General features: G+C 32.7%; 2 protein-coding genes and 1 long non-coding RNA gene across 5 annotated transcripts; 1 reads left to right on the top strand and 2 right to left on the bottom strand.

Moving 5' to 3' along the window:
• Nucleotides 1-406: 406 nt before the first annotated feature.
• Nucleotides 407-6,115, bottom strand: Dare (NADPH:adrenodoxin oxidoreductase, mitochondrial). 3 transcript variants are annotated; one of them, XM_076770822.1, is made up of 6 exons: nt 3,098-3,286; nt 2,862-2,886; nt 2,748-2,785; nt 2,474-2,692; nt 2,180-2,395; nt 407-2,105 (listed from the first exon to the last, which is right to left on the bottom strand). In XM_076770822.1, exons 1-6 carry the CDS (start codon nt 3,197-3,199, stop codon nt 1,275-1,277), a joined length of 1,431 nt encoding a protein of 476 aa, XP_076626937.1. In that variant the 5' UTR covers nt 3,200-3,286; the 3' UTR covers nt 407-1,274. The 3 variants fall into 3 exon arrangements, with proteins under 3 accessions (XP_076626937.1, XP_076626939.1, XP_076626938.1); XM_076770823.1 differs by lacking the exon at nt 3,098-3,286 and adding an exon at nt 5,840-6,115 and having other exon boundaries at nt 410-2,105; nt 2,748-2,886; XM_076770824.1 differs by lacking the exon at nt 3,098-3,286 and having other exon boundaries at nt 409-2,105; nt 2,748-2,886.
• Nucleotides 3,205-5,949, bottom strand: Aft (cap methyltransferase 2). The gene is made up of 3 exons (XM_076770821.1): nt 4,129-5,949; nt 3,487-4,033; nt 3,205-3,414 (listed from the first exon to the last, which is right to left on the bottom strand). Exons 1-3 carry the CDS (start codon nt 5,572-5,574, stop codon nt 3,314-3,316), a joined length of 2,094 nt encoding a protein of 697 aa, XP_076626936.1. The 5' UTR covers nt 5,575-5,949; the 3' UTR covers nt 3,205-3,313.
• Nucleotides 6,116-6,375: 260 nt separating the features above from the next.
• On the top strand, nt 6,376-7,252 carry LOC143345187 (uncharacterized). The gene is made up of 3 exons (XR_013080210.1): nt 6,376-6,429; nt 6,695-6,882; nt 7,169-7,252. It is a non-coding gene; the product is annotated as an uncharacterized LOC143345187 (long non-coding RNA).
• The last annotated feature ends 8,264 nt before the right edge of the window (nt 7,253-15,516 follow it).

Raw genomic sequence — 15,516 nt, 5'->3', positions numbered from 1 at the left:
ACGCTACTGACCACTGCAGGTATTTCTAATAATGTATAACGATTAATACTTACTACTGCATGCCTGAAACTTCTTGGAAATTTCAGGGATTCCGAGAAGTTTCAGGGACGCCGGTAAGTTTCAGGGATCCGAGAATTTTCAGGAATTCTTAGAAATGACGTCATTTCCAGGAATTCGCAGAAATTCCTGGCGGCGGGAAATTTGGAGAGGGAAGGAGGAGTAAAAAATGATGGGAATACATAGAATTCTTTGAAATTATATTATTTATTGCCATAGATTTACATTATACAAAACTTTAATATATATAAACATATTATATTATTCTACATCATGTCACAAGTTGTCAGCAACGGTCAGCAGTGGTCAGCGATGGTCAGCTGACGTCGGGAGATGTTGGCAGAGGCCAGCTTAGGTCGGGAGATGCTGGCAGAGGTCAGCAGAGGCTGGCAGTAGCCAGTAGTAATCGTTGTACGTTGTCGGAAGCATGAGGGGTGGTTAGCTGTGGTCAGCAAAGGCTAGCAGTGGCAAGCAGTGGCAAGCAGAGTCCAGCAGGGGCAGGCAATAGCAAGTTGTAATCGTTATACGTTGTCAGAAGTAACAGAAGTGGTCAGTTGCGGTCAGCAGAGTCCAGCGGAGGCAGGCAGATGTCAGTAGTAATCGTTATACGTTCTCAGAAATATAAACGGTGGTCAGCAGCGGTCAGCAGAGGCCAGTGGAGACCTGTTGATGGGAGGTCGGATATTAGTTGTTCAAGAGCGAGAAGGGAAATGTGAGCCTTTCTCTCTCGACTCTCACGACGCGGTCCGAAATTACTTCGGGCAACTTCGGAGAATCGAGAAAGAGGGCATGCGTCTTTTTGCCTTTGTCGGGTTTCCGAAACTCCACGAGCTCACGTACGCATGATCTGACATAATGTGAGAGAGCACTTTCGGTGCCTTTCTGGCATCTCTGCCTCATCTTCTAATTGAAAGCAACGAAGACAGACAAGATCGACGTTCCTACGTCTTTACAATTGTAAGACAAGGAAGGGCATAAAAACGGGCGTCGTTTCGACGCTCGTGTGTCCCCGGTCTAAAAGGTATGCTGACGCCCCGTTAAATAGTCAAAAGAATTTTGTAAAATGCAATCTTAGTTTATAAAACAGTTTTATTGTTTTTTTAATTATCGAATAATTTATTTTTGATATTTACTTTTTTAATGTTTTTAATCGAAGTACATTAAATTTTTAAAAAGTGTAAATTTATTTGAATTCTTTTAATACATTCTTTATATTTTTATTTCTCAAAAACAATGTCTAACATTTTATTAATATCAACTATCTTTTCTCTTGGTTTTCCCAATTCCTTTCCTTTCTTACATTCTACTTCATCAATTTTCTTCCAATCACTGTATGATACTGTAGGTACACCTTTTTGACCAAGAATTTTGTACAGATCTGTCGAGCCTGGTTTGTTGTCTGTAACTGATAGCTCTTTAATTATTAATTCGGCAACTTGAAACGCATTCGACATAGTTGATAATATAACTCCTCTGGGGCCTGTTGCAGCCCAACCTGCAGTATAAAGATTATCTTTGACTTTGCCTAATGAATTTTTAACGCGACCAAGTTTGGTATCAAATGGTATTGATGTATCTATCTGAGGAGATTTATAACCAATACTACGAAATGCTAAACCACATGGCATTTCTTCAAAAGATCCAGTCGGTACTCCAATTTGTTTAGATAGATCATCTCCTTCAAGGCGATTTATCGTTAGTTTAATACCTTTTACGCTATCGGAACCCAAAAATTCCACAGGACTTCTTAAAAAGATTGGATGTAATTCTTTTACATTTGTTACTGTATTTTCAGGTGTTTCTTCTAAATACTTTAACATAAGTTCAGTCAATCTTTTCCGTGGTCTGGCTAACGTGTTGACTACGTTCTTTACATTTACAAAATCAGTTGGGCGCCAGTAAGTTCTACAACCAGGCAACTTTAATATTTCACGTAATTCGGCAATTGTAAAAGTAGCTTGTAATGGTCCTCTTCTTCCTATCAATGATACTTTACGTACTTTACTTTGCGACAATCGTTCTAAGGCAAATGATGTTATATCAGTATTCTAAAACAATGAAATAGAGGATACATTGAAAAATGTTATTAGAAATTTTATTTTATTAGAAATTGAAAATATACCTTTAATTTATCTATTGGCGATAACAGAATTCTTGCAATATCTATAGCAACGTTACCTTGCCCTACCACAACTACTTCATCCGCATTTAAATTAATATTTAAATTACTATCGTGTGGCACTCCATTATACCAACCAATAAAACGTCGTCCAGATATTACATTAGTTAAATTTTCTCCAGGTATGTTAAGTACTTTGTCTTCTTCTGCACCATATGTCTACAATATTAAATAACGATGACCATTAATGTTGAGTGATACATTAAGCAAAATTAAATAAATTTGTATCATGCATACCAGCAAAACTACATGGTAAATTTCTTGTAACTGCTTTACAGTGACATCTTTTCCTACATTAACATTTCCTATAAATTGAAAACGTGGATTAGATGCTGTTTTTTCAAAAGTGTGAATAACATTTTTCACTTCTGGATGATCAGGAGCTACGCCAAAACGTACTAAACCAAACGGTACTGGTAATTTTTCCAATATATCCACATTTATATTGCTGGAAGTCTATACCAAATCATTGTTATAATATTACTCCATATATATTGAATACTCTACAGACCTTTAGTAAGTGTTGTGCAGCATAAAATCCAGCTGGTCCTGCACCAACAATGCAAATTTTTGGTACAATATGTTCAGTTGAAAATAAACGAATATAATTACATATTGTACCTACTTTCATGGTAATTATTTGCATTGATCTAAAACGATACATTGCAAATTAAAATTACGAACTTGAACTTCATAACTATAAAAAAAGAACAAATTAAAAAAAAGAAGACAGCCAAGAACAATTATTTCTGAATACATTTTGAAAATATTTATCATTTTACATTAAACAATTAAGAAATAACTAAATTAATTTTTTTACAAAAAATAATTCTTCGCAAAAATTATGTACAGGGTGTCTACCTCACAAGATGTAATATTAATGGCTATAGAGTGGTCCCCATGAGCATTTTTTTCCCTGTAAGGGTTTATTTCTGAGAATATACTCTGTTTATTATTTATCATATCATAAATATAAGAAAAAGATACACCATTTATAAATACGTAATTATAATTTATTATACCAGAAGTATTTAGTACAATTTTGACCACCTGCACATTATAGAAAAAACGTTACTTTTAATGTTGAATCTTTTTTCGTAGTTTATATAAAAGATGATGAATAAATAATCTGATAATCCAATGATTAATATCCATTATTGTGAAGAATAAATCAGATTCTAAAAAAAGAAGAAAACATCACAGTCAAATATGTCATACAAATATAATCAGAATACATAATCGTTTCTTACCATATAAAAATGATGCATCAATTATTTCTAAAATAGCATATCCCCTTTCCTGAGCATTAGAAGAAACGGTTTTAATTTCGAGTAACTGTTTCAATATTTTCAAATCGTAATTGTAATGGTTTAAACTAATTTTTAATCCCATACTCTTACAGAGTTTTAGTTCAACTGAATTAAAAGCACAACTTATGAGGTAAAGAAGCCCAACATTAAGGTGAGTCAACAATGAATAGCCAATTAAAATCAAAGTATCTTCATTAGTAAGATTTTGTAGTGCATCACAAATTTTAGTAATTACTTCGTGACTATCATAAATGTCTGTATAATGAAAACTTAAAATTTCATAGTTTGTTTTACGTGTTTCATTTTTAAATTTGTTTAAGGTTTTTATGCTTGGAAATTGTATTTTGTATTCCATATTACTAAGAATGTCGTCAACGCTATTTTGTATTTTTAAGACGTTTCGATCGCAAAATTTTGAACTATATACTTTATGAAATATTTTTCCCAAAATAATTTTTAAATTTTCTGGCAATTTACTGACCTTGAACTAGAAAGAAAAAAAAATTGGTTTTAGTTTATAATGTAATAGGATTTTAATGCAATCGAAAATATAGTATAGAAACACTATAAAAATTAGCTTACATCTACAATTTCAGAAGGTGATATATGAATTTGTATTTTCTTAAAATCATTAAAAATGCTGTTTAATTGTTCCCATGGTGTTAAATGTTGTCGTTCGCGACGTTTATTGTATGATCCCTGTAATGATCTGTTACATACATTAATACTGTTATTTGCTTTCAATATAGTTTTTTCTACAATTTTTCCAGAGATCAACTTTTTTACGTTATAATCTTTTATAAATTTATTAGCAACTATATGTTGAATTTGTTTTATATTCATTAACAGTTTAGCATGATCTGATTTAAATGTAGTGATATTATTCATTATAATTAGACATTGTTGAGACTTGAAAAATTCACTGCATTCTATGATTCTTTCTATAAATGTGTTTGGAAGATCATCTTTACTAAACATTGCTCGTTTGGAGCCACATTCATAGTGCTCTCTAAGCTTTTCTAAGTATGGTGACACAAATATTTGTCCCTTAAAATCTGTGCATACAACGTAAATTTCTGAATTTCCTTCTTTACTTGTTGCTGGTTTAACTATGTTAACATCACCAAAACAACAAGATAACAGATAAATCAGGCATACTGAATGGCATTCAAAAATGGTAAACATCTTCAATAGAAAACTACCTCCAGTATTTAAAAGATGCAAAGCAGTTACAGTTTCGCAAAAATGTAGATGTGCTACAACATTTTCTTGATCCTCTGGAACATCCACACAGTCAATACTGCCATCAGCAGTAACTAAAAATACATCGCTATGTGGTTCTGATAATTTTACAAGCATATCTAAATTTTTTAAATCCATGAGGTTTCCAGTATTGTCTTCTCCAAAACACCAATGATTCAATGTATGCTTTATGAATCTATCATCATCGATCATTGTGGATAATGAGTTACCCTCGTAATATGGATTTAATGTTGTAGCAATCCAATCCCATTCAATGCTAGGTACATTTGTTTGTAACCAATGATTCAAAGATGTAACAAAAGCTCCTGGAGCTTCGCATAAATGAACAGACTTAAAACGTTTATTATTATAATTGATATGATTCATTGGTACTAAAGGAAAGGATGACACTATTTCATAGAATTTACACCATGCCTGAGTTAAAAATTCTGGTTTAATGTCTCTTTTTAAACGTATCATAACATCTTTTGCACTGCTTCTTTGATACGTATGTGTTTGCCATTCGTGAAGATCATAATTATTTAAATTACTTTTTATCTCATTCAATTCATGCTTTAATATTTGTAATTTATCAATTTCCCACAGACAATCATTGAACAGTGCTTTTGATTCAGGTAACAAATAACATTCACAGTGTGCAATTAGAAAACGTTTGTTGAATAACTCCTCTACATAGTTATTTTCGAGTTGTTCTTCGTGGTTTGATAAATTCTTAGTTGTAAATGGTTTTTGTTCTTTTTCTAGAACATGTTCGTCGATTTCCATTATTCTATTTAACTTATATATTCCCTTTTAATCGTACGGGTAGATAAAATTTTGCGAGAGCGTTTAAATAATTTTATATGGCATAATTACATTTTTTTTAGATAGTTTCAAAATTAAACGTTATAGACAGTAAAATTGAAATTATTAACTACGTATTCAGCTTTTTAGAAAAGAGTAATTCACAAAAGGCTTTTTAAGGTTAGAGTTTTTATTCAGTTGTCTTGGCTGTTCTCTTTTTTTTTATGTGTATACAATTATATCTCACCTCTTTACAACACGAAAATAAATAAAATGTTTTCTATTACTTCATAAAAATAAGAAAAATCTTGTTTCGTTTTACAACTATGAAAGCGGTGTATACGGTATATACGGTGTATGTAAGCACAGACTTGGTAGTGATCTAGTGAAGATACAGTTATAGATTACAGCCAAAAGTAAAAAAAATTGAACATCTCAATTTTCTAAAAATTGGCAGATCTTTGAATTTAAAGTATCAATGTTTCCTCGATTTTTCGTTGTTGAGATTGAAAAAGACTAGAATAACATATTAGATCTTAATATCCTTAGTTCCAGCTGTAAAGGCATGTCTCCTAATGATGTATTATAAATTTCAAATCAATTAATTTGAACCTGTAATATTATGTCTAGTATCTTTGTTCTTTTTTGTAATCACAGTTTCTACTTGAGGCATCCCTATTCCTTTCCGAAATACAAGCTTCGTGAGACATCGGAGCCTCCCCCACTCCTCTACCTAATTCGCGAGTGTTATTGGATACAGTGAGGTGTCTTCATTTGTACTCTGAAAATTAACGCGATAAGACGTATCGAGAGTTGACATGTTTAGCTACCAACGAGGTGCGTATTTTTACTTGTTGATATTTCATCATTACTTCTCTCGTTTACTTTCTATTGACGCTTTCGCATAATATTAATACATTTTATCGTGACAAATATTGAATCGGTTTCGTACTTTTTCTCTGACATTCGACCGGTGTTCGCTATTAACGCGTCTCTCTGAATTAAATTACGATCTCTCGCGATACGGTTAGGATTTAATTATTACTTAATTATAATAATCTTTTATGTACTTTAAAGCATTTTTATTTTGTTTCTGTTACAGTCTTTTATTGGAATTTGAAGTCAAGGAATTCCTTTTCGAAATAGAAGCTTCGGAAAACATCGGAGCTTCCCTCACCCCCCGAGCTAATTCGCGAGCGATGCTGGGTACAGCGAGGGGGCGCCATTAGTAAGATATCTTCAGACATGTCAAGACGTGTCAAGACGTGTCGGCGTTTCGCGACCAACGAGGTACGTATTTTTAACCTGTTCATATTTTGTCATCAATGCTACTTACATTTACTCTCCAACGGTGCTTTCGTGTAACATTAATACGTTTCTACTATAAATTGAGTCGGAATTTGTGGCAAAAACTGAATTGGGTTTCGCGCGTTTTCTTCGATATCTAACCGGCGTCGATTCATTATATCTCCCTAAACGAAATTACGTATTTTGTACATCAATTATTGTTTAATTATGATTAGATATATTTACTGCAATGTATTTGTCTTTAATTTGTATTTTGTTTCTGTGGCAGTCTCTGATTGGAATACGACGCCATGGAATATTGGCGCCTAAACGACACCATGCTAGATGGCAGGCAACTCGTCTTTCAAAGAGAATATTGGTAACGTTTATCCTATTATAACAAAAATTGACATACATATTAATATTTATATATTTTTATCTATTTATTAAGTTATTCGTTGATACATAATTTTATAATCGGTTCGTGTTAAGATGAATCATGAAAATGAATAATGAACTTTTTACTTTTTTCGATATACCGATATTTCGATTGTATATCAAAGTACTTTCGATTGTGTAATACTTAGGAATGGCTAACGGTAGACATTGAGGGTAAATTGGAATGGTTTATATTTAACTGTATTCCGGCCGCGAGTATTATTTATTGAATTGAATGTTTATCAATCTGTCTTTATGAATTGTTGTAATTGTAATTTGCAAACATTTTCGATGCAAGTTTAAGAAAACGTAGAAATTACGTAGTTGGAATATGCTATTAAAGCATAAATAATTAATGAACTACAATTTTTGCAAATTTCGGAATATTTATAAAAATTACTATATATTTAAACATTCGATAAAACAAATATAATCATTCTTACAATTCTAACTGTGAAAGTTAGTGATATTACATTTGTAAATTGAATAATTACTTTAAAGTAATTATTTTCTTGGATAGTATTTTATATGTCGTCACGACAAACTGTATACGCAATTCTAAATAGAGCAGTATTTCTGTTAATGAACATCGAATAAGAAAGAAGAAACAAAAACCAATAGGAAAGGCACACGTGTGTTCGTTGTATTTCTTGTATCCTATTCTATCTTTCTTTTCAGCATTCTTTTTCAGCTTTGTTGGCCGCGCGCAAGGCGGCCGGTAGAATCAGTGTTTACTGCGTAGCAACAGTTTGTTTTCCAGGGCAAAGTGACCCTGGTCGTTTACGTGTTAGGCAAACGCGATAGTAGAAGCAGTGTTTCTTACGGCAATTTTAAAGTATTTCCAGAGCATCGTGGCTCTTCTTGTTTTCTCAATCGCGAGAATAGATTCATTTGTTCGCCGTTTTCAATCCTCGGTCGCGGTAAATTAATTTAATACCTTGTAATAAACATGATAATTTTTTTCATTTGAAATTAAAACTCGTTTGCGGTATTAGAGTCAGTGCATCACTGAGAAGGAGTATTGGACGGTGCTCCACAAGCAAAAAATGTAGGTATAAATTTATACTTTGAAATTTTTAATTAAAAATCTCTGTAGTTTTAACAATAGATTCAAATTGTTTTCTTACAGTTTTCTTACAGTATCTGAACCTGATCCTGAAAACCAGCAGCAGTACCCGAGGGGTATCGGGCGATGGACTACGAGCGAACAACGTAAGTATAAATTTATACTTGGAAATTTTTAATTAAAAATCTTTATAATTTTAACAATAGATTCTAATTGTTTTCTTGCATTCTTCTTACAGTCTCATCCTGGAAACCATCAGGACTATACTGACTTCGTTGATGACTTCAAGTGGTCAACATCGTCATCCGAGCATTTACATTCTACGATTGAGTGAGTCGCATGCATTTATGTTCCTCTGGTCCCCAACCATGTTGTAGGATGAAAGATCCGAATCAACACGGGTGACCAGTTGTATATTTAATATTTTTGACGAGTCAAGTGACCACGGGTATGAAAAATACCCGTGAGTAGTAACACAAATTGTCATGTTTTTTTAGTGCAGGCTAGGGTCTTCTTGCACTCGCGTTTTTTAATGTTATAAATAAATATTACATAATTTGATTATACAATTCTTATGAAAATATATAAAACAATTTTTATAAAATATATGAAATATTTTTATTAACTTTACATGAATTATAGATTGAATAAAATATAAATTGATATAATATGAAAATATTATATTGATCATATGATAGAGTAGAATATAAATATTAATTACTATAACATTATATAGTAATTTTGATAACGTTAATATAATCCTTAAATATTGATCGTATTTAATGTATTTTATGTGCAAGAAGACATTTCGCGACTGATCGATTTTCGAGTCAAAGTAACATGTATTGTATACTAGTTTCATCTGTTTAGAAATTTACTTTGACGATAGAATCGATTATGAATTGTTGAATTTTTTAAATAATGTTATTTATTAAATTTCAGTTATTTCAATTTTCAAATAAATTAATTCAATTTTGAAGTAAATTATTATAAAATCTTAAATAAAGTCTTTCATTTCACATAATTCAATTACAAACAATAATTTTCTTGAATAATAATATTTTTCAATAATAAAGTATTTTGTTCTTGATATATTTGATATAACAAGTCGAGTCTTTTTGATTAAAAATTAAATAATAAATACCGTTTAGCCACATTTAATTAACCAGTTTTTCTAGTCAGGATTTTCAGATTAATCTTTCCGTGTTCGTTGCCCAAGTTCATGCACACGCCCAGGTGCTACTTGCATGAGCGAAGGTAACGGGCACGATGACTTAGATTATAATAATTTATAATAATATATTAACGATTGACATTGGCTAGTAAATCGTGCGCGACGTACCGTCCACATTGTGTGTTGTGGTTAGGTTGTGGAAGTGCGTCGTTTCAGATGTTTTTATAATTGTAATTCACATACAGAATTTTATAACATTAGATTTTTATCAATAATAATATTAAATTTCAATTTACCATTTATTTGAAAACTATTGATCTTAATGGATTTAAATCTTAATATTTTTTAATCTTGCATAATTATACATGCATACAATATATTTTATTAAAGACTATATTCCTCAGATTCAAACACATAAATCGTTTTTCTATATAATAAAAATACGCAAAGATCACTAGTCTTTGTCAGTCGGTTTCAGGAAATGGTACGTACATTTAGAGTATGAATGTAGTGTTATGTCCGGGTGTCGGAGGAACCCCGGGGAGTCCTCTCTAGTTTAGGTCGCGCCCGGACATTGAGAATGAGAACCGTGGAGTGTTTGTTTGAGAGACTGAGTTTTGCAATTTTTTAAATATAGGGATAGGTAGGTAGGTAACTTTCTGGTGTGTGTGCTAGATTTAAGTAGGTAGGGTCAGGGCAGGACTGTCCACATTAGTAATTCGGGTAGGCGCGTTTTCGCGTGGCAGTTCTGTTCCTGTAGTTACGATCTCGAGAGTAGAAATGTTGCTGATTCAAACGGTGTATGCTGTTTGTTTTAGCTTTATTTTCGACTTCTCGAATCGCGCGACTCTTCAAGTCGCTCTCTCGTGTTCGCGGTCGTGATTAGGTCCCTTACGAAACGCTCGTCCCGCTCGAGATTCACCACGTATGCTCGACCAACAATTCGTATATTGTTGGAAGACTGCGTATTGCACGAAATCTCGAGCCCAGTCTTAAGTAAGTTTCAGACATCGGCAGGACCGCCGAAGAAAGAAAAGACTCATGGAGTTGAAGAGGCCCTAACAAATTGTTTCAAGAGTGGGCTGCAACAAATGGCTTTTCATCTTCATCCTCGGATGAGGATGGAAAGTCATTATTATTACTACTTTGTCACTTTAACTCGTCAGTAGTTTTGTAGTTAGTTTATTTTTCTGGCTCACGTATGCATGTACCTGGTACATGATTGCACCATACAGCCAGCCATACCTCCCCTGCATTCTGTTGGCTGGCTCACGTATGTATCTACTTTTTGTAGATGATTGCACCATACATGCCAACCATCAGGACAACTCGCGGTTTAAATATGAATATTAACACGTTTACTGCCATTTCAAACTTATATTAATTCTTTTATAATACTTTAAACGAACTCTAATATTTTCAATATAATTATAAAATATCATCGAATATATTTATATTTTTCGTGCCATAATTTAATTAAACGCGGCAGTCAATGTGTTAATAACTTTTTTCATTATATATTCATAGAGTTGCGAACATACGATAATCGAGTTTACCTTTAGAGTTGCGAATTCCTACTTTTCGCGTTGCCTTTTCAGGGTAGTGTTGCGAATAATTACCATCTCGCGATTGTTTTTATGCAAACCTAGGTACCGGGAGTTTGCTTTAAAAATAGCGTTGCGAACGATTCATAAACGCGATTACTCGTAGAGTTGCGAATCACTATTTTTCGCGTTTACTTTTCAGGGTAGCGTTGCGAACAATCACCATTCGCGTTGCTTTTTTACTCTTTTGTACATATAATGGACATCAACCGCGTTTGCAATTTTCATATTATAAATTAGTGTTGCGATCTTGATTAATCGTGCGATATTTTACTTAGCGTTGCGATTCATTCAATGCCAAAATTCTTCCCCAATTGTAGTATTAGAAGTAGTTAGTATATTTTGTGGCCAGTACATGTGAATTCACATGTACCATAATTCCCCTGATTAAAGTTAGAGTTGCGAATAGTATACAATATTCGCGTTTGCTCGTAGAGTTGCGAATAAATATTTATCGCGTTGATATATTAGTGTTACGACTAAACACGATTCGCGTTTCTTTTATGCAAACTTAGGAACCGGGTGTTTGCTTTAAAATAGCGTTGCGAATTATTAGTAAACGCGATTGCAATTAGAGTTGCGTATTACTATTTTTCGCGTTTGCTTTTCAGAGTAGCGTTGCGAATAGTTACCATTCGCGGTTGCTTTTATTGTTGCAAATCGCGTTTGGAATTTTTCTATTATAAATTAGCGTTGCGATTATTGATTTATCGCGTTGTTTGCCCCGTAGTGTTGCGATATTTAAAACATCTAACTTCATCCCAACATGTGCCACCGTAGTTAATAGTAGTTTGCAGTAGATAGTTTATTTATTGCATGTGTATTTGCATCAACTACGGAAGACACCAGCTCCTGGACCAGCATTTTTGGGCAAAACGCGATTTTTATTAGCGTTGCGAGACATAAATATATTTCCATTAAAGATAGAGTTGCGGATATACAATAATCGCGTTTGCTTATAGAGTTGCGAGTTCCTATTTTTCGCGTTTTCTTTTCAGGGTAGTGTGGCGAATTCAATACGCGATTGTTTTTATTGTTATTTAAGAATAGCGTTGCGAATGCACTGATCGGTTTGCTCTTAGCGTTGCGAATTACTATTTTTCGCGTTTGCTTTTCAGGGTAGTGTTGCGAATAATCACTATTCGCGGTTGCTTTTATTGTTGCAAATCGCGTTTGGAATTTTTCTATTATAAATTAGCGTTGCGATCTTGATTTATCGCGTTTTTATTAATTAGAGTTGCGATTCAATGCCCAAAATTTGACGCTGGCCACTGCTTCGAGATCATCACGAAAAAGCTGCTGTTCTACAAAGCCTCAGAAGGCTCAACGTTATTACTTAAATTAGTGTTGCGTATTATTGAATATGGGTGCACGCGATATAATTAATAAAGCAACCCTGCGTGGTTCATTTTTCGAACAATAAGCACCATTCGCGTATACTTTTGTATTTTATAAATTAGAGATGCGAAAGAAACAATGGTCCACTCACGGGTTGTTTTTTAAATTTATGAGTGGACGTTTAATCATGTGAAATATATCTTTTTTTTATCAATGGAAATACTGCTTGAAAAGATTGTTGTATATAGACGAAATGTTTCATTTTTCATAACGCGTAAAATCTGTAATTTTTACGATTACATTTTTGTCACAGATTTGTGATGCATGTAAAAACGATATATTATGATTAAATTAATCGTAGATTTAATTCAATCGTAATATTTATTTATAAATAGTGGTTTTTTTTATAAATATACGGAATCCTTTGCATAGATTAAAGTTTGTCCGCGATCATTGTTTCAATCGATGTAAAATAAAATGCTTGCATCAAAAGGGTATGCAAATTGCAGTTCGATATTTTATATTGAGAGATAATTTTCGCATTTAATCGATATCTGTGTTCGTTATTGGTTCTTTTTCTATGAATCCAATTTAGTTTTCGATACAGTAAAGTATAATTATTGCAATATATACGTCTTATTATATCAGGAATGAAATTTATTCGGTATTTATCTTAACACTGAGACGAACTTAACTTTTCATTCAATTTCGATTATGTAATATTTATGTTTCCAAATTGTGTAATATCAATTTTTGCTCGTGGAAAGTCTGATTCAAATATTAATTTTATAATATCAATTGTGCTAGTACATAATTATTTTTTTTGTATTCACTAATACATTTTTATTTCAGCTTACTAATCCTTTGAGTAAGTTCTTCTTACAGAGTATAGAAGCATAGATGAATGGAACATGAAATGATAAAGGGGAAGATTCAATATGAATTTCAAATAATTAATGGTCAAAATTACTACAAGATATGGGATTCAAACTTAATCGTTCTTAGGGAAGCAACTATTTCATACAGTTATTTATTATCTGAGTTTATGTTTCAGGAAAACATCGTGGGGTCAACAAAAACAGGAAACCAAAAATATCTTCTCGTATTTCTTTATTTTACGCCAGTTATATTTATTGTATATGAGTTTATGTTTTAGCAAAACATCGTGGGATCAACAGAGACAAGAAACAGAAAATATCTTCTTGTATTTCTTTATTTTATGTGATTTCTTTCTATTGTATATGAGTGTATGTTTTAGCAAAACATCGTGGGATTAACGAAGACGCCAAGAAGAAAGTATCTTCCCGTACTTCATGTTTCTGCAAATTGCGTTGCGTTTGAATTAAGTACAAATGTATATAGATTGTAAGATAAATATGCGAGTATTGCGGTGTCGCAATAAGTATTACAGAAATGAAAACGTACGTTTAAGTTGGAACAATTACTATTAAGGTGCACATTGGTATTCTACTAAGTAAGGTTCATATGTGCTGTTGCACATTCCTACTTCGTTCCTCAGTGTCTTGTGAGGCACTATCGAAATATAATGCATCCATTTGAGTTGGAGCAATTAATATCAAGATGCATATTGGTATTTTAATAGTCTGGTTTCCTACGTGTTGTTGCACAGTCGTATTTCGTTTCCAGAAAACATGTGGTGGACTGTCTCACATGTATCGCGATTTTGTTAGTTTCTTTGGTCTGTTCATCAGACAACTCTTCAGTAAACTCTTCCTTTGTGATTCGAATTTAGATAGCTTTCTTCATAAGAGAAAATATCCAAGTATGTTAGTTAGGATTCCTCGCCAAAGGTTGGGTGGTTGGGGCGAGGCTAGGGAGGGTCTCCATTCGCAGCAACCTCCACGCGGTGAGACCTGGGTCATATTATTTACTATGTAATTAATTTTATCGCTTGTTACTGTATAATATAATTATTTAACAATTAATTACATAGCAAATAATATGAGCTAATGGCTGCGATCTTTCGTCTATAGATTAGTGTAAATATAGCTTCGTCGTCAGATTGAAAACGTTCAATTCTTCGATCGTTTATCAAATCGAAACTCTCGCCATTTTTAGTTTAAATTTTCATAGTTGATAGCATTATAGTTTAATTTCATTCTGAAATAATAATGTTGGATTTAACACCGAAATAGTAACGAGGGTCTAGAGTAGTGTTCCTCATATTTTTTTTTGAATTCTTGCTGTTAGGGGAAGAAAGACTTTTCTAAGTTTGCTAATTTTACCGATTCAGTAGTTCGATTGGCCATAGTTCCCAAGATCATAGTTTTTGAAACGAAGAGGTCGCTCGGAAACCGTTGGTTTTTTTACGAAGTCGGTATTTTAGTTCGCGTGATAGCAACTTTCATAAGATGCATTTAGTGGCGCCATCTTTGAACTTTGACGTTGCCTAAACGTATGCAACCCGCCGCATTTTCTTGTTAGCTGTTCTCCTTGCCTGTCCTAAATACTGATTGTGAATTGACTTATAAAAAATGCCTTATTATACTTTCTTCCTTGTATAATTATCAAAAGTATGCTTATTAAGAGTATCAATACTGATCAAATGTATTATCTACCTAATAATTTTAAATAATGTATGCTAATTTTATTCTTCGTTTTTAGGACAATTTTATTTTCAAATTGTACATTTCATTATTTGCTGGTTCATCGACTCTAAGTATTTTTTTTTTTCATTATCCATTCTTTATAAATTATATTTCGTTAAAGGATAGCGAAACTCATAAAAAATATACCTAAACCTTTAACGAAAATTAGACTTCCCCTTTTGAAGTTAATCACTTCCCTTTTCGTACGATTTTGGTTGATATTTGGTTTGGTACGAGTTGGTGTCTTAAGATATTAATACGAAGATCAATTAAAAGGGTATCATTTTTTGAAAGAGCCTGCAGGTGTAAAGTAAAACTTATCGTGTTTTGTAATAGTACTTTATTTACATAATAGTTTATAATACAGTATTCTATTATACGATCATAGATGATCATGAATGATAATAT

Source organism: Colletes latitarsis, chromosome 8 (assembly GCF_051014445.1).
Source record: "Colletes latitarsis isolate SP2378_abdomen chromosome 8, iyColLati1, whole genome shotgun sequence".
In the NCBI taxonomy this organism is placed as follows: domain Eukaryota; kingdom Metazoa; phylum Arthropoda; class Insecta; order Hymenoptera; family Colletidae; genus Colletes; species Colletes latitarsis.
Note: the sequence above shows the minus strand (reverse complement) of the source record. Positions and strands in the feature narration are given on the sequence as shown.